This window comes from Cuculus canorus, chromosome 13 (genome assembly GCF_017976375.1).
Source record: "Cuculus canorus isolate bCucCan1 chromosome 13, bCucCan1.pri, whole genome shotgun sequence".
Classification (NCBI taxonomy): Eukaryota; Metazoa; Chordata; class Aves; order Cuculiformes; family Cuculidae; genus Cuculus; species Cuculus canorus.
The window spans coordinates 5,400,240-5,418,820 of NC_071413.1; the positions used below are offsets into that span (position 1 = coordinate 5,400,240).

Consider the following 18,581-nt stretch of genomic DNA (forward strand, 5'->3'; position numbering starts at 1 on the left):
CTGATTAGAGCGAGCTCTCAAGCTCTTATACTCCCCCATTTCTATGTTCACCAGCTAATAACATCTCTCTTACCAAGCTTTCAAAGCACTTTTAAATCACTGGTTACTTCTGTGTCCAAAAGAGAGGCAAAGCCAGTGTCCCCCTGCTACAACAGCCGCTGCGGGGTCCAGATCTGAGGCGTGGTTCCTCCGCCAGGCACAGAACAGCCCTAAACTTCTCTGAGCTGCAAGCGGATGTTGAGAAACCTCCTCGCTGATATTCCAGAGGCTAAGTCCTTTGACATCACATTTGGAAAGTGATCCTAGGAAAGTTCTTTTCGGATGGAAATTGCAGTAGGAGTCAGCACTGTTGTTTGAAAGGTTGAACAATAACAGGGAAAACTAATTTACTTTGGACACTAAAAACCAGTCTGTACTGGTAGGTGCAATCCATATCCTTTGAAAAGGAGAATTAATGAGGTGAAGTTCTGACAGAACAGTGAGAAATGTTGTTTTTCAAACCCAAGCTGGCGTGTGGCATAGTTTCTGGCAGCTGTATCAGTGGTAGTCCATTTTGGTGTAACATTTATGCTCTTCCTGGCAGAACTGGTGGTGTCTAAGAGGCCTGATCCTGCATCAGAGGAGGAGTGATCCCTCCAGCTGCTTCTTCACCAGACTGCTGCACGCGAAGGGACTGGTGGGAGCGCTTGGCAGCTTGTTCTGGTGAGAGTTGCTGGTTTGCCTGGGCTCAGTTGGCGTGAGGGGACTGGGAACCTCGCTTAGCCTCAAGAAAAATGTGTGGTGTCTTCTGCTTTGAACAGTGGTAATTGTGTAGGAGGGTCACAAACCAGAAAAGTGTTCTGAAGACCCCAAGTTACAGCTCCTCCATTAGTGAGAGGCAGCAGACAGGGGTGCTGGGTGTTTGCACCACAGGCAAACTGCAAAGGAGCTCTCTCCCACCTCCTGCGGATTTCCATGGGTAGGCAGATAAATTCCATTGCTTCCTCCACCAGGAAGGAGTTGCTGGAATAGCTCATTGTCTGCTGTCTTGGTTGGTAAGGTCACAAAAGAAACTCTTCCAGCTCATCTGAGGGAGTGAGGGTGCTGTGAAGCGCCTGTTTCAGTGGAAGACTATGTTTTTTTGTCCATGTTTACTTCACTGGAACAACTGCTAGAGAGGATTTTTCTGGTGCCAAAAAGATAAACTGACTTCAGGGAAAATCTTAGTCTGTAAGGGAATGGTTGTGAAAGGAGACACGTTGACCTCCTGTGCAGGCTGTCTCTGGCAATAGAGAGCTTAACAAGAAGGGGAGCAACCTTTACACTGGCCTTCAGCTTGTCTCCCTTTGCACCTCAGGCAGACACCCATTAAACAGATGTCTTTTGCTGTCTATAGATAAAGCAGGAATAAAATAAAGCAGTGGAGGATTCAGAATTCAGAGCAAATGATTCCCGAGGGTTTTCGCCAAGCACAGGGAACTACACAACGACACAGGTTGTGTTGGATGCTGTGGTGCAGGCAGAATCGGGTGTCTCTCAAGCCATGCTGTGCATATGAGCCCATCACGGCTAAGCTGGAGAGGAGACCAGCTTCCCTTCCCGTTGGCTGCTCCTCCGGTGTGAGAGCCACTTCTCGTAGCAGGAAGGACCCATAGGGCTGTTGGGAGCGATGGATCAAGCAAGAGTAGGAGAAAGCAGCTCTTCATTAGTTACCAGGCTGCTGCAGCCCCGAGCACCCAGTGCACAGGGTGCTCATCAAATCACTGCAAAATACCTGGAGAGCTGCTGGCAAAGTGTCAGAAGCCTCAAAGATGAGCCCTAATGGCTCTCTGGAGGGTGTGGAGCTGAAGCTGTTCCTATCCCAGCTGTCACCAGCAGGCACTGAGCTCGGCCAGGGGTGTTGCTTGCTGGAACTGCCTTTGGTTTCTGCAGGAGGTTGTACCCAGATGCATTTGAACCAGGTCCAAGCCGTATTTGCTAGCAGAAGAGGAGATCTGTACTCATTCAGCAGTTCATCCCCAGAGCACAATGAATTTTCCGTGGGCAAATGGCTATGTGCCCGTCAGGCGATGGGAGATAGGAGCTGTCTGAGAGCTCCCTGACCTGCTGCATGAATGAGCGACACCAGGAGCTGCTGAGCTGTTAGCCCAGGATGAGGGCACTCCGACTGGCTGTGTTATCATCCCCCAGGAGGGTAATCCAAGCCAACGGTTTTAACAAACATGAAATGCGATTGCAGGGGTTCACAAGAGGTGATGAGGAACAGAAAAGTGGGAAATAATTTAGTCCTAACAAGCTTGCTACCTATGCAAGGTGCTGGGCAGTGGTGGACAAGGGTAGAAGTGTAACTTGTGGGCGTGGGACCCCTTTTTCTGAAGATGGCTGGGGTAAGGCAGGTCCCAGGGCTCTGTGCACTGGGGAAATACAGGTCCACATGCTGCAGGTACAAGAGCATTCTTCAGGATGAAGACTGGGGCTCTGTGCACTGGGGTACCAGGGCTCCGCGCTGTGGGGGTACCCAGGCTCTGTGCAGCATGGTACAGAGCACTCTGCATGGTGGGGCAGCGTGCATCGAGGTACTGGGGCTCCCTGCCTTGAGGTTCTGGGGTGCTGTGGAGTTGGGGTACCTGTGTTCCGTGTGCCAGAGCTCCATGCTCCAGAGTAGCAGGGCACTGTGCACTGAGGAGATCGGCACTGAGCATTGGGGTACCAGAGCTCCATGCCCTGAGAATCAGGGCTCCATGCATCGAGGGGACTGGGGTCCCACACACTGAGGCATCAGTGCTCCACAAAGGAGGTTACCAGACCTCCATGCACAGGAGGCTCTGGGGTGCCAGAGCTCCATGCATCAGGGGAGGTCAGACTCTGTGCCCCAAAGTGCCAGAGTTCCATGCATGGGGCACTGGAGCTCCATGCACTGAGGGGGTCAGGGCTTCGAGCCCCAAAGTGCCAGAGCTCCATGCACCAGGGCTTTGGGGCTCCTTGCCTGGGGGTATCAGAGCTCCATGTATTGTGGGGATCCGTGCTCCATGCCTGGGGGTACCAGAGCTCCATGCATTGCAGGGATCAGAGCTCCATGCCTGGGGGTACCAGAGCTCCATGCATTGCAGGGATCAGAGCTCCATGCCTGGGGGTACCAGAGCTCCATGCATTGCGGGGATCCGTGCTCCATGCCTGGGGGTACCAGAGCTCCACTCATTACGGGGATCCGAGCTCCATGCATCGGGGGGACTGGTGCTCCATGCCTGGAGGGTACCAGAGTTCCATGCACCAAGGGGACTGGCGCTCCACGCCCCCGACGTGCCGGTTCTCCGCGCGCGGGGCTGCAGGAGCTCCCTTCCCCCGGTAGCATTCCCCGCTCGGGGCGGTGCAGGCGGGAGCCCCGCCCGGCGGGGGATGCGCAGTGTGGGTGCGCGGCGGCTGCGCAGAGCGGGGCGGACATGGGCGAGGAGCGGCTGCGGAGGGTGCGGGACCGTGTGCGGTCCTTCCCGGACTTCCCGGTGCCCGGAGTGGTGTTCCGGTGCGGGCGGGATGGATGGGATGGGGCACGGGATGGGGAATGGGATGGGGATGGAGAATGGAATGAGGATGGGGTTGGGGCATGGGATGGGGAATTGGATGGAGATAGGGCCGGGGAATGAGATGGGATGGGGCGGGGCACGGAGATGGGGCAAGGGTAGCAATGGGGAATGGGATGGGGCTGCAGAATGGGGTGGGGATGAGGTGGAGTTGGAGACAAGGATGTGAATGGAAACAGGGATGGAGATGGGGAAAGGGCAGGGGCTTGCTGCCAGCACCTCTCCATCCACTCTGCTCCCATCCTTCACTTTGGCCGCTCCTGTCTGCACAAGGCAGGACCCACTTCCCCTGGGTTTAGGAGCTTGCACGGGTGCACTCGTGGGAGCCAGACAACCCACTAACTGCTCTCCCTCTCTTTGCAGTGATATCAGCCCCTTGCTGAAGGATCCTGTAGCTTTCAGGACTTTGATTGATCTTCTGGAAGATCATTTGAGGGCATCTTTCCCCAAAATCGACTATATTGCAGGTGAGTGTTGGTTGAAACATTGCTAAGGCCAGTGCAGAGCACCGTGTGCACAGGCTGCCCGGGCAGGAGGCGTGGAGAGACTTCTGCTAATGGGGCAGGAAATACTGTAGCCCTTGGACATTATAATCACCCGGATGCTGGCCTCTATCGGACGTTACCATCGGGACAGGTTATACCCTTAACTTCCTTTTGTAGTTTCCTGAAATACCAGTTTGCGATATTGCAGATGCCATCTGATGATAATTCAGTGCCAATTTCTTGGTTCATTGCTTTTGTCATTAATAAAAGAGTCAGGGAGTACTGAAAGTCTTGACATAAAGTCTTACAGCCATGCCTGTAAGGTCTCACACGGTCCGTTTGCAGGCAGACCCTGTTCCAGCGTGTTTTCCTTCTCAGAAAAAGCCTTTGTGGTGATAACATGTTGCAACACGCATATTAAGGAGGCTGAGAAAGTGCTTAGGAAGGCACTGCTTGGGCTGGACGATAGTCCAAAGTTCAAGGAGCCTAGACCAGACCTGGTCCAAGTGCTTCATGATAATTGAAGTTGGTTCCCCGGAGGTGCAAAGTCCCTGGCTGTGTGGCCAAACTGATACTGGGGTTTAGCTGAGCTTATCTCTAAGAGGGAAAGCTAGAGAGGAGCTGAAATGGGCTGATTGAGGGATGTCTGTGGTGCCTCTGCCATCAGCAGCACATCTTGGTGAGCACAGGCAGTGCAGGAGGGTGGTGTGTGTTTTCAGCCCATAGAAATGACTGTAAGAGCAAATTGCTTCTCAAGACCCCACCTCTGAACACGGGAGGGGAAACGTGGGGTATTGTGCAAAGACACCACCAGTGGAATCGCTCTGATCTGAGTATGGGTGCTGCTCTGCTCCCTCCAGGCCTGGACTCCCGCGGCTTCCTCATAGGCCCCCCTCTGGCTCAGAGACTGGGAATCGGCTTCATCCTGATACGGAAGAAGGGGAAGCTTCCAGGTCCAACGGAGTCAGTCTCCTACACCCTTGAGTATGGCAAGGTAACGCCTGGGGAGGAGAAGAGACTTTTCATGCTGGCTGCTGGAGGGCAGGGGGGGATGCAGCGAGGGGATGGGATGATAAAAGCAGCGGGGTGGTCCCCAAGCAGGGTTTTGCAGCCAGTGCTGATGCCACGGGCAGCCTGGCTTGGCGCAAGCTTCAGGAGCAGCTCTGAGTTGCGCTGTGCCGTGGTACAGCAGCTCCCTCACTGAGCCACGGACACGTGGCTGGTGTCGGTGAGCCGCACTCTGATGTTTGTGGGCGGTGATAAGACTTGGTGCTAAATTGCTTTCTTTGGCTTGAATTCAGGAGCATGAACACGGAGTGTGTTTCCCACTCTTCCAGTAAGTGCTATAAGTAAATGCCTTTCTTGCATGGCTTCAAAACAGAGCGCTTGCCTCCTAACACCACAGCCTCTCTGATTAAAGAGCAGAGGTGTGAGCTTAGTAACACGCTACCGCTGGTGACTAATGGCAGCCAGAAACAGCAAATCTAGGTATGATTTATGAGGATTGTTTGGGCCAACCCCTGCACAGGACAAGTTCATCTGACACAGGATGTGCCTGTGACGGTTTGGATCTGGTTTGATGGTGTCGTCAAGGCAGAGCGCTCCAGCCCAATGCATTACAGGAGATTTTCCCCACTGGAGAACTGCTGCGGGATAATGTTTCACAATGGGACTATAACTCACTTGATGAATGTTCAGGATCTCGACGTTCCAGAGGGTTGGCCCAGCAATCGCCTGACACGCTGTGTATTTCCGTGGCACTCCCCTGTAGCTGGAGTACATGTGGTTTGGGGTTTTAGGTGCTGAGTGTTAAGGTTGATCTCGCTGAAGACTTGTCTGTGTTCCACCCTGTGTTAGCAGTTTGTGAAGGGTTTTGTTTCTCTGCAAGGTAAAACTAAAATGAAGTTACTCTTTCCACCCTGCAGGCTGAACTTGAAATCCAGAGTGATGCCGTGGAACCGGGACAAAAAGTAGTTATTGTAGATGACTTGCTTGCAACTGGAGGTGAGGGAAGCAGAAAGCATTAGAGCACGTGTAACCCACGTGCACGTGCGCTGGTGGCAGCAGGAGCAGCCGTGGGGTTTGAAGCTAACCTCAGCACTGCTCCTTAAGTAACAGTGGTTTTGCTTAACCTCTGTATTGCGCAGGTACCATGTGTGCGGCCAGCGAGCTGATGAAGAGGCTGAAGGCTGAAGTCCTGGAGTGCCTGGTGGTCATAGAGTTAAAACTCCTGAAAGGGTCGGAAAAACTCAACTGCATCCCTTTCTACTCTCTGCTGCAGTTCGACTGAGAAGGAGCTGGGAGAAGAGAATGCACGCCGTGAGCTGTGTATGAGTTAGGGCTTTATTCAGTGATTCTTGCTGTCATGAGGGGGTGGGAATGGGGGGAACCTACAGTTTTGATCCTGGCCAGATGCTATACAATCACGTCCCATTTATTTTCCAAGCCACAGATTAAGGTGTGATGAGTGTAAGGATTCTTTTTGCAGTTCATCCTTTTGGGAAGAAGGAACAGCTTGATTGTTTTGAGGGATGGAGACCAAGATGCAGCTTCACTAAGTATTGTATTTTTTAGGAGACCAAAGTGAAAAAACAGTGCAGCTGAGGGAGGAGAGATCTGAGAGTTTTGGGGGCCCAGCATTTTCCTTCGGTTGAGCTGCGCCTTCTCAGCCTCCTAGGAACCCATTAAAAGTTTGACAAAGAAACACAGAAGATGGGCACAAGATTTTTCTAAGGGATAAATTCCTCTGTACTTGATCTCAGAGGATTGTCTGGTTGCTCTCTGCTGTTTTTCACACCCTAATAGGTTACTTTTACATTAAGGTCGCGCTTGTTAAGGAGAATTAAGTGCCTGCCCAGCCCTGCGTGCTGAAGTCAGGAGACAGCCACTGACAATACAACAGAGGTCGCTGGTTTAGAGGAGCTCAAACACAATGTCAGCTTGCAGCTTGGTTTCCGGTCTCCTTCCCTTGAGACCGCAGGATGCTGAAGGTCTCTGTTGTAGTAAGCCACCTGCCTTCCTTTAGTCCAGAGTAGTTCTTAGCAGTGGAGTCTGCAAAACGGAGCAGTCTACGTCATGAGAAGTAGCAGACAGCTGGGCAGCAGCATGGGCACCTACCAAAGACTGCAGCTCCAGCAGCTTTTGTTTAGCACAAGTTCCCCACCTGCTGCAACACTTCTGACTCCCTCTGCTGCTGACTTCCCTCTGCTGTGTTCCCCTTGGAGCATCAGGATGCTGAAAGGACACCACCAGTTTGAATCCCCATTCTTCTTTGTGTATTTGGTATCAGATAAGGCCACAGGAAAGAAAGAAAAGGTGTTATGCTTGCAGCTGAGCTGCAGTGTCTCACTCAGGTTGTGTCATGGGTGAAGTAGAGGTTGGAGATGTTCCCTATAGCACAGCTCAGTTTGGTCACAAAAGTAGCTAAAACTCACTGTGCCAAAACTTTGACATGCCTGAAAACATAGGGGCTGGGTCCCTGGCTGAGCAGGGCCTCAACTCATTGATGAAATAAAATGTTGACTTATTTTTACTTTTTCTAAACTCTCTCAGAGCTGTTCTTGCAGTATCTGAAGCCATCAATTACCTTTGCGAGTGTCTTCCTCCAAACCCAGGCTGTCAGTGGAGAGCTGAGGGCTGTGGTGCGAGTTCCCCTTTGCCACCCTAAATGCTTGGAAGGAATCGCCTAGCCAGGACCGAGCAGTTCAGGTATCTTTTCTCCATGCTTGGCACCAACCTGTAGCGGGAGGGGGGCACCCAGGCTGGTGCTGGGTTGCTGTGGTAGTGGCTGGTGCTGGTGGGAGTGCAGACCAAGCCCCCACAGCTCAGCTCACCCTCCCCATCCAGGGTGTAGGGATGCCACACACCCTGCCCTTAAATTTGAAAGAACTATTACAGCTATTTTTATCACCATTTCCTGAAAAGCCACTTCAGTGCTGCTCAGCGTGCACTGAGAAACACCATTCCCCTGGGAGAAACCTACCCCAGGGCACTTGTTTTCACAGCCAGCCCCTGAGCCAAGGGAGGCAGCGCCTCACACGCATACTTGGCACAAGGAGAGGGTCCCTGCTGTGAGCTAGAGAAGGGAAAAATTAGTTCCACCCCAAAGAGCCGTGGAAAGCAGCTGCATGGAAGCGAGTGTAAACCCTGCCAGTGCCAGAGCTGGCTGTGTGCAGGGCCAAGGGGTGACATCAGGGAACCCAGGGACGGTGCCTTCGAGTGGGCCAGGCTGCGAGCAACCGTTGATGTAATTACTCACAGAGACAAGGCTGTGAGGGGTGGCTTCCAGGCAGGAGGAAGATTTTTGTCCCAAGCAGCTGAACAGGAGCTCGCTGGGAGCTCTCCTGGGACGTGCGTGTGCCTGCCAAGCTGCTGAAAGCAGCTCCTCTCGGCCGTGCTGAGGCCATTCAGCGTGGCCCAGAGCCCAGGCTGCACCCAGAGCCCAGCCTTGTGCCTCCTTCCAGCCTCCAGCCTGGGTTTAAACCCTCCTGCCTGGAAAGCAGTTCACCTCCTTCCAGCACTGCCAGCCAACTGGCCTGTACAGCAGCAAGAAAGTCCTGGAGGAGGAGGAAGAAGAGGAGGAGGGTATGCCAGCTCCTTCAGGCAGGGCTGTGGGGACCACCGAGGCTGCTGCATCCCATAGGGAGGCTTCCCTGGCCAGCGTGGTCCCCTGTGCAGACAGATGAAGGACCTTTCTGTGTGAGTCCCTGATGTCCCAAGCTAAAATCAGCCGAGTTTGGCTCAGAAAGCGGTGCAAGGTGTGCCCACGCAGTGCCTCCTCCCCTGCAGCAGGCACTGGGCCAGGCTGGCACCTCTGCAGCAATCAGCACTCTCTTTGTCCCTCTTCCCAAGCCACTTCAGCCCAGTGACCCACGTTTTCCCCTGGGAAAAAGCCCACCTGCAGCCTCCCCGGCCCTGCCTGCTCCTCTCCCTATGGGAGCTGCTCCACAGGCCCTAGTTACAAAAGCTGCATTCAGTTCCCTGCAAATTCACGCTCACTTTTTCCAGTAAGTCTTTCTCCAGGAGCTGGATGATGACCCAGCCCTTCCCTGCGTGTGCCGGCCGGTGCCAATTGCCATGGAGAACCACGGTGCTAACACAGCACAGACAGGCAGCTCTCGGAGGAAGAACGCTGGGTTAACACAAGTCAGCTATATTTAAAACATTTAATACAAATATGTTTTGACAAGTTCTGTAGTTGTTTCCAGCGAGTGCTGGAGATGCATTTTCCCTCCCTTAAAAACGGAACAGGGCCTAAAACTCCATCAATTTGCGACTTTTTCTCACTCCTTTCTGCCTGTCAACCCTCTCATTCTGCTCAGTTCTGCCTCCACCCCACCAAGACCCAGTTCATGGAAGAAACCTTCTGCATCAAACCTTGAGGAGAGCACAGCAAAGCCAAGAAGAGGTTATGGGCTCCTCTTCACCGCTTGCATCGTCATCCTAGGACCCAGGACTGCCTGCCTTCAACTTCAAGGTTAGGGGAGCCATGGTCCTCATGGACCTTGAAAAAGGGATTAAGTTAAGGGATTTTGCTCTTCCTCAGACATCCCCGAGGATGATCCTCCTGTCAGCCCACACCAATCCCTGGAGCAGTCAGGATTTGCTACGTTTAGAAGAGATTGCACAAGGAGAATCTTGAGCCTTAGAGGGCTCAGAGGGCTTCTGCCTCCTTCACTGCCTTGTTGAGTCTCTCTGTGATGAGGGTGAGGTCCTTCCCCTTATCCAGTTTGATGTAGATATCTGTCCTGATGGTGTGGATTCCTACCCAGTCAGGCAGCAGCTCTGCAAAGAGGCGCAAGTGTTTCTCCATCTCACCTGCAAAGAAAGGCAGCTGTTGGGTCAGAGCTCAGCTCCTTCCTCCTGCCAAGAACCCTCCCGCACCGGTGAGACCATCCCTGCTTTCCTACCAGGAGGCATCTGTACATCGTAGCTATCAGACATGCGTGCACAAGCCACCTCCATAGTCAGTGCCTGCTTCTTCTCGGCCACGAAGACATTGCGCAGGATGCGGGCCATGGCCGGCAGCCGTCCCAGCATGGTGAGCCGCTCCTCCTGCCGTGGATCTCGCGTCATCAGCGCCTGCAGCTTCTGAGCCTCCTTCGCCCGGATCTTGGGGAGCAGAGAAGATGGGTGAGACACAGGCAAGTTTCTCCCAGCACCAGCATCACAGCCAGGATTGAATTACTCACCCTGTCGAGCAGAGCCTGGGACACCCCCTTCAAAGCACTGGAGGTGCTGGCAGGAGACGGTGCTTTGGAAACCACTGGTTCCCCCGCACCGGCTTCAGCGCTTCTTAAGGCCAGGTTGGCGAGAGCTTTTTCCATCTACTCATATGGAAGAAGGAGGAGGAGTTGGGTTACAGCTGGGAGCAACTCATCCTGGAGGAAGGAAAAGTTTCCCCTCCACCGCCCCCGCCCCAACCCTGCAGCCCAGCACTCCCACCCCAGTGTCTGACCCATCCCTGCCTGTACAAGGACAGCTTGGGGTGCTTCGTCTCCCCTCCCAGCCCTAAAGTCACTACTGATGGCTCCTCTAGCCTGAAACCAGTGCTACACTACAACCTGCAGCATCACAGCCAGGCTTGTGTCCCCACCTGCCTACGTCTTACAGTGCTCAGAGTCCTGTGGCACCAAAATGATCCTCTTCCCGACCCCCATCTGAAACACCTTTCCACAGAGACTGCAAGTTTTTAGGTCTGCAAGCCACAGATGGAGCCAGACTCCAGTCCTGACTCACCTTGGGGGTGAGCATCCCCCGAGCGCTGCTCAGCACCTCCTGAGCCGTGCTGGGCCTGTCTTCCTGGGGTGGCTGCGGCAGCTCTGCCGGGCTGACGTCTGGCACCTCATCCACATTGAAGCGGGGATGCCAACGGGTCAGCTTCTCCTCTGGCACCACCATAGGAGGGTTGAGGGCAGCCAGGAATGCCTGGAGAGGGGTAAAAGCTGTATCATGGTACCTGCAGGCCACGTATGGAGGAACCATCCGTTGCCCTGCACTCCCAGCACAGCTTGGCAACACATGGCAGCTGCCCTGGGGGAAAATTCTGAGCCAGGAGAGATTCCAGCTGCCACCCTCCCGCCATGCCTGCCCGCCAAAAGCATCCCACAGCAACCAGCAACGTCTTTCAGCCTGGATGCCAGCCCGCTCCTTTCACCCGCTTCTCTGGATCGCGAACCCAGACCCCAAAAGCAGAGGGTGCCAAGGTGCCTCACCTTGTGGTGCTGCTTGACGATGTTCACCAGGTTGCGGTTGAACTCCTTCCTGCGCTGCAGCAAGCGCGACGCTGACAAGTGCGGGCGGCCATCCACTTTCTCCTCTGCAAGGAGAGACATGAGCATCACCTACAACATCACTGCAACGCCGCAACAGGGATCAAACCTCAAAAGCATCAGGAGGGACAGGATCAGAGCCCCACTGTGGGGCCGAGTTGCTGCCAGAATTGCTGCCCTATCGTCCCCTCACTCGCCCCAAGTGTTTTCCACAACACACTCAGGCCCTCACGCATCAGATGATTACTTAATGGACCAAGCAGAGAACATCCCTGGGGATTTGGTGATCCCAGCCAGGACCAAACACACCCCAACTCCTGGGGGCCCCTCCAAGCCACACATACCTTCCCCCAGCACCGGCTCTAGCGTGAGTTGGTAGTCAGTCTTCTTCATGCCGTTGCCAAAGGTGGGGATGTTCTTTTCTTGGCGCAGCCTGTACGAGGTGGGGTACACGGCCTTGATCTGCCCCATGTGGTGCTCCTCAAACTGCCTGCAACAGCACCCAAGAGGTTGGGAAAACCAAGGGCTGATACCAGGGCATCGGCCCCAATAGCTTCAGCTGGGACCCCAAAATAGCCACTGCCAACTTACCTGCGCATCATGTCCTGCACGCCCTGCTTGACCTTTGCAAAGGTGATGGTCTCAGAACGGTTGAAGAGCATCCCAGCGATGGTGTCCACGCTGCGGAATATTTCTGCCAGCACCCTGAACTTGTAGGGCAGCGTAAGCCCCGGGGGAAGGTCCTGTGCGAGGGTGTGGAACCGCTGGTACGCAGGGGACTTCTCACTGCTGGGGAAGAAGAGGGGTCAGGGTCTCCTGCACACAACAGCCACCAAGCATGGTGAACACCACGCTGGAAGAGCCCCACTGCCCACAGGGCTCACCTCAGAGCCCAGAAGCTACATGCCCACCCTGTTTAGGGAAGACCTTCTCTAAGCAAGCTGTGCTAGGACCTGGGTCACATCATCCACCTTCCATGTTCTGGGGACATGGATGCCACAGCCCCAATGGCAGAGGCAGAGCGGCTCGGACCACATTTGAGTTTTACTTTGCTCCCAGAGGGTCCTCACGCCCTCTCACGGAGGAGGGAAGACCCTTGCAGAACAGAGCAGCAGAACAGGGACAGCAGTCACTGGGACACCCAGCTTTCCCATCAAAGCTGCTCCTCACCCGGCTTCTGCCGCAGGAGCTGCCAGCCCGGTGTCCCCGGATGGCTGTGCTGCCAGCGTGGCTCTTCTTTCCTCTTTCTTCTTGCGGATCCGCAGCTCCAGTTGTCGCACTTTCTCCAGGTGGCTCCGCAGTTGGGTGCTGGCCGCGGCAGGGACAGGTGGCAGCTGGGCCAGCGCCTTCACCTTCTGCAGGCGGCACTGCAGCGCAGCCATGTCCTCCTGGGTGGGGAAGGGGCACACGCTCAGAGCAGGGCTAACGCAACAACCGGAAACACAAAACATGAGAGCAGAAAGCCAGGCTCATCCCTTACCCGCTGCAGGCGCCTGGGTGTTCCGGGGGACGCTGTGCCAGGCTGTGCCCCCTGCTCCTGCCCCTGGCTGGGGGAGCGGGTGGCACTGGACGGAGGGGGCACTGCCAGGTTCAGCGTGGGCGGTGTTGGCGGCCGAGCTGGGGCTGGAGGCGACAGGCTGGTGGTCTGCAAGAGAGCAGAGGAGCATTAGAGGCTGCCCAGGGACAGGGGAACCCACCCACCGGGCCCCCCACCCCGTCCTCTCCCCATAGAATCATAGAATCACCAGGCTGGAAAGGACACACTGGATCATGGAGTCCAACCATAGCTTTGTGCTTTGGGGAGCCACAGGGAGGCGGCACTAGGGCACGAGGGGCAAGGAGCAAGCCCTGATTGGGGGGGAGGAGAGGGGAAGCCAGCATCAGATGGGGGACAAATCTGGGGGGAGCTGTACCGGGGAAAGGGGTTGAACCCTTAGGGGAGGGCTGCATCAGAAAAATGGGGGAGGGTCTGCATCAGGATGAGCCCTAGGGGTATCCGCATTGGGGATGGGGGTCAAGCCCCCAAGGGGCTGCTCCGGAGCCTAATCCCCCGGTTTTACACCTCCCCCCCTCGGTAGCTGCCCTACCGCCGCCGGCGGCCCCGGCTCTTCGCCCCGGTCCATCTCCAGCCTCCTCCGCGCCGCCTTCCCGGGCCGGTTCCCCGGCGGCAGCTCCGCTTCCATCTCGGCGCGGCCCCGCTTCTTGCCCGCGCGGCCCCGCGGCCCCGGGCAGCCCCCGTGGGACGGGGTGCGCGGCGAGGCGGGCAGCGGGGGCACAGCGGGGCCCCCCTCCTCCTCCTCCTCCCGGGGCACCGGGGGACTGGCGGGGGCGGCCTTCAGCCGGCGGGCACCGCGCTTGGCCGGCGCTCCGGGTGCCGCTTTCGTGCGGCCAAAATAGTCGGTGACGCGGAGCTGGGACATGGCGGGGACGGAACCGGTGGCGGTCGTGGCGGTCCTGGTGGTCCCGGTACGGGTCCCGGTACGGGTCCCGGTGGTCTCGCTTGTCCCAGCAGCCGATGGTGGCCCCAGTAGCGGTCCCGGTGGTTCCGGTTGTCCCTGCAGCCGGCGGTGGCCCCGGTGGTCCCGGCACACCGACACGTGCAACCCCCGCGCAGCGCGCCAAAGGCAGCGGTCTTGGCGGGAACCCGCGCGCCCGAAGCCCCGCCCACCGCGCGCCGAGCCGGGTCACGTGGGGCGGAATTGGCGCCACGAGCGCTTAAAGGCGCCGCACCTCCCCCGAGCGGAGCAGCACGTGGGGGCCGAGAGGGACTATGGGGGGGCAGAGCTGCGCAGGAGGGGGTCTCTCTGCTCGGGTCAGGGACCCGCGGGTGTCCCCGCCGGCTGCAGGGATGGAGGATTCTCGGCCCTCGGCTGGCGCTTGCAAGCTGAGCACCCAGAGCCGGGCAAACAGCGCCGGGGATGGGGCTCGCCCTGGCCGGCCCCTGGCTAGCGGGCACCCCTCTTATCTCCTCTCCCCAGTGCGTTTGGGGACACGAAGCTGCTTGTTTCCAGCTCCTGTGGGGCTGAGCCCTGCCCGGTCATAGGATCGTAGATCACTAGGTTGGAAAAGACGTTTGAGATCAAGCCCAGCTGTGCTGTCCACTGTCAAACCATAGAATCATAGAATGGTTTGGGTTGGAAGGGACCTTAAAGATCATCCAGTTCCAACCCCGCTGCCATGGGCGGGGACACCTCCCACTGCATCAGGGGCTCCAAGCCCCATCCAACCTGGCCTGGAACGCCTCCACTTTGATCACTACAAGGACTAAGGGCAATTCAAGATATTTCCTCAAGGAAAAGACATGGAAGACAGATTTGTAGAACACGCAGAGGGCAAAAGCCACCACGGCTGTGGGAAGAGCAAGGCCAAGGCATCCTTTACATAATAAGCCTTCTTAAAGAACGGTATAAGCTTAACTTGCGCTATGCAGCACTACAAAAGGCATCCTGGTGACAGCTTTTTCCCTTTGCATACCATGTAAGAGAATTTTCTGTGTAAATAAAGGTCGGTAAATGCTTTCGAATATGCCAGCAAACAGTAAAAATCAGGAGAAGTGGAATATCCTGTCCCTAAGCACCTCGTCTACCCATCTTTTAAACCCCTCCGGGGATGGGGACTCCACCACCTCCCTGGGCAGTATCTGCCGGTGCCTGAGAACCCTTTTGGTGAAGAAGCTTTTTCTAATGTCCAATCTGAACCAGCTCCGGCACAGCTTAAGGACAACAGTCCCAGCAAGAGCTCTGTCACTGCTGCCTTCCCCCCTCTTCTGGGCTTCCAAGCAGTGGCCATCGCTCTGGTTAGGGAGAGCTGTGGAGCTCCAGGGACCCTCATGGCATCCCTGGTTAGGGACAGCTGTGGGGCTCCAGGGACCCCTATGGCATCCCTGGTTAGGGACAGCTGTGGGGCTCCAGGGACCCCTATGGCATCCCTGGTTAGGGACAGCTGTGGAGCTCCAGGGACCCTCATGGCATCCCTGGTTAGGGACAGCTGTGGGGCTCCAGGGACCCCTACGGCATCCCTGGTTAGGGACAGCTGTGGGGCTCCAGGGACCCCTACGGCATCCCTGGTTAGGGACAGCTGTGGGGCTCCAAGGACCCCTACGGCATCCCCGTGCCCCGCAGTGTGCAGCGTGCTAATGGCACTGCCCGGATGCGGGAGAAGCTTGCTCGCCCATAAAACACCTCTCCAGGCACTCAGGCCGTGCCTGCAGCACATTACGGGGCCATGCTGTTCTCCAGCATCTCTCTTAAAGCCTGAGTGAGGCTGGCAAAGTGGAGCAGGGCCACTCAGGGCCGGATTCGGCCGCGCAAGGCAGGGCTCTGGGGTGCCGTTCTCTGTGCCCATTTACTCCCACAGCCTCCATCCTCAGCTCGGTTGCCGGCTGCGGTGCAGCGGGTGCTCGGAGCTGGGCTGGGAGTGAGATGCCAGCGTGGATGCCATGCACCACCCTTTCCTGGATCCGTTCCGGATGGGGGGGATGCAGCCTGTGGTTTTTGCAGTGATAATTTCCATTCCTGGGTCTCACAGATGTAGCGTTAGTTCAGACGCTCCTGGTTTCAATGTTCACAGAATAGTAGAATAGTTTGGGTCGGAAGGAACATTAAAGATCATCCAGTTCCAACCCCCTTGCCATGGGCAGGGACATCCCACTGGATCAGGCTGCCCATCCAACCTGGCCTTGAACACCTCCAGGGATGGGGCAGCCACGACTTCTCTGGGCAGCCTGTGCCAGTGTCTCACCACTCTCATGGTGAAGAAATTCTTCCCTATGTCTAGATTAAATCTGCCCCTCTCCAGTTCATACCCGTTGCCCCTTGTCCTATCACTACAAGCCTTTGCGACACTGATAAGTGACTTCCATGAGCAATTCCCTCTGGCTCCCAGCAATGTGGATCAATGCAACAGACACAGAAGGGCTAAGTCCTTACTCCGAGGGCGCTCTGGGACAGTTTGGGTGTTCGAAGCCCACCCCAGCTCCCACGAGGCGCTGTGTCCAACAAAACTCATCTGGACACACAGGTTTGGGGCCCTCGGGGCCGTCCTGCCCACATTTCACGGACTGTGCCATGGGCAGTGGGGTCTGGGTGGCTCTGGTTTCTGTGGCACATCTGGGATGGGGGAAAGAGCCCCGAGAGCACTGAAGGGAGCCCAGGGAAGAGAGCAGAGCCTGCTGAGGTGGGGAGCAGGCGGGCAGCGTGCCAGCTGGATGCCACTTTATTATGTGTGTTCAGAAAACAAATGCTGGGAAGCCATGGAATGTGGAGAATTTCATGGGCCGATGGTTCCTGTTAGGGGCTGGCGGTTACCGGCACTGCTGGGGTGCTGCCCGCTGCCCCACGGCCGACGGTGATGGATGCTGTCCTTGCTGCCACCTGTGCCCAGCGCCTTCCCAGCTCCGGCTCTGGCAGTGAGTGTGGCACCCGGCTCGGGGGTGTGTGACTGTGCCCATCTCTGGGATGTGTGACTGTGCCCATCTCTGGGGTGTGTGACCGTGTGCCCATCTCTGGGGTGTGTGACTGTGCCCATCTCTGGGATATGCGACTGTACCCATCTGTGGGGTGTGTGACTGTGCCCATCTCTGGGATATGTGACTGTGCCCATCTGTGGGGTGTGTGACTGTGCCCATCTCTGGGATATGTGACTGTGCCCGTCTGTGGGGTGTGTGACTGTGCCCATCTCTGGGATATGCGACTGTACCCATCTCTGGGTGCATGACTGTGCCCATCTCTGGGATATGCGACTGTACCCATCTCTGGGTGTGTGACTGTGCCCATCTCTTGGATATGTGACCGTGTTCCCAGCTCTGGAGTGTCTGACTGTGTACCCAGCTCCCAGGATATGTGATCATGTACCCTGCTCCTGACGCAGTTGACCATGTCCCCAGTTCCTGGGACGTGTGACCCAGCTCCTGGGGTGCACAATTGCATATCCAGCCCCCCCCTCACCTGGGCACTCAGCTCCGCGGGTGCGTGGCCGTGCATTTGGCTCCCCGGGGTGTGCAGTGTGTCCCCAGCTCTGGGGACGCAGGACCCAGCTCTTGGGGTGCATGATTGCATATCCAGCTCCCCTCAGCTGAGCACCCAGCTCCAAAGTGGCTCCCCAAAGTGTGCAGCGTGCACCCAGCTCTGGGAACACCAGATGCAGCTCCCAGGGGTGCACGGCTGCCCCTGAGGGGTAATGCCCAAACCCCCCTCCTGTGCAGCGCAGGCTGTCGGCAGCAGCTCTCCGCCCGGTGCTGCGCTGCTGGCACGGCTGCAGGGCTCCGTGCAGGCACTGCCGTGCCCGGGGACGAGCGCAGCACTCAGCCTCAATTATCTCCGGTTTCTGTTTTGTTTTTTTTTTTCCACGAAGCAAACAGGAAACACATCAGCTATTTTTTAATTTATTGTTATTTATATTCTCTTTTCCCTGCTGCCAATGCCCGTGCTGCCGGCAGCGGGAACCGGAGGGGCACTGGGTCTGCCCCGTCGGGGCTGAGCCCGGCCAACTCATGGCAGCAATGGTGAGGCTGAGCCCGGACAACTCATGACAGCAGTGATGAGGCTGAGCCCGGACAACTCATGACAGCAGTGATGGGGCTGAGCCCGGACAACTCGTGACAGCAATGGCGGGGCTGAGCCCGGACAAGTCGTGACAGCAGTGTCGGGACTGCAGCGCCGGCGGGCGGCGTGGAGGCGTTGCTGCAGGCTGTCGGGGGCTTTATCCCTCGGGTTTGCCAAGCGTGGGCACGGCCGGGGTTGACCCTTTGCAGCCCCCCCCGCCGCGGTCCCAGGTGAGTCCTGGGGCGCTGCTCCTCGAGATAGGGTTAAATTGGGGGTGTTTGGAGGCCGCTCGGCGCTGCCCTCGGGCAGGCGCTGTCCTGGCCGCGTGGGGCATGGAATGATGAGCTGAGACCGTCCCTGTTCGATGGGAACCTGGGTCCTGGTGTGCAAGCAGGGGGTGTGCAAGCAGAAGGTGTGCAAGGAGGAGTTGTGCAAGCAGGGGGGTGTGCAAGCAGGGGGGTGTGCAAGCAGGGGGGTGTGCAAGCAGAAGGTGTGCGAGGAGGAGTTGTGCAAGCAGGAGGTGTGCAAGCAGGGGGGTGTGCAAGCAGGTGTGCAAGGACGGGGTGTGCAAGCAGGAGTTGTGCAAGCAGGGGGATGTGCGAGCAGGGGGTGTGCGCGGGAGTGCAGGGCAGGACTGAGGTTAACCCTTTGCAATCCTCCACACCCCGGTCACGGTTGGGGTTAACCCTTTACCTCCCCAACATCCCGGTCACGGCTGGGGTTAAC

At 56.8% G+C, this 18,581-nt stretch overlaps 3 protein-coding genes across 5 annotated transcripts in view; 2 read left to right on the forward strand and 1 right to left on the reverse strand.

Moving 5' to 3' along the window:
* GALNS (galactosamine (N-acetyl)-6-sulfatase) overlaps nt 1-3,939 on the forward strand; it is a 54,418-nt gene extending 50,479 nt beyond the window's left edge. For both annotated transcript variants that reach the window (XR_008452004.1, XR_008452005.1), the window contains exons 16-17: nt 584-702; nt 3,921-3,939. The gene's annotated coding sequence lies outside the window, so the exon portion shown is untranslated. The remainder of the gene's footprint in view (nt 1-583; nt 703-3,920) is intronic.
* Nucleotides 3,344-7,583, forward strand: APRT (adenine phosphoribosyltransferase). Its single transcript, XM_054078549.1, has 5 exons — nt 3,344-3,499; nt 3,921-4,024; nt 4,903-5,036; nt 5,968-6,046; nt 6,190-7,583. Exons 1-5 carry the CDS (start codon nt 3,420-3,422, stop codon nt 6,330-6,332), a joined length of 540 nt encoding a protein of 179 aa, XP_053934524.1. The 5' UTR covers nt 3,344-3,419; the 3' UTR covers nt 6,333-7,583.
* A 1,091-nt stretch (nt 7,584-8,674) lies between these two features.
* On the reverse strand, nt 8,675-13,854 carry CDT1 (chromatin licensing and DNA replication factor 1). Of its 2 annotated transcripts, none has more exons than XM_054078547.1 (10): nt 13,401-13,854; nt 12,794-12,958; nt 12,484-12,701; nt 11,905-12,099; nt 11,658-11,803; nt 11,257-11,360; nt 10,781-10,969; nt 10,234-10,368; nt 9,952-10,153; nt 8,675-9,859 (listed from the first exon to the last, which is right to left on the reverse strand). In XM_054078547.1, exons 1-10 carry the CDS (start codon nt 13,731-13,733, stop codon nt 9,696-9,698), a joined length of 1,851 nt encoding a protein of 616 aa, XP_053934522.1. In that variant the 5' UTR covers nt 13,734-13,854; the 3' UTR covers nt 8,675-9,695. The 2 variants fall into 2 exon arrangements, with proteins under 2 accessions (XP_053934522.1, XP_053934521.1); XM_054078546.1 differs by having other exon boundaries at nt 8,676-9,859; nt 11,905-12,102.
* Nucleotides 13,855-18,581: the final 4,727 nt, after the last annotated feature.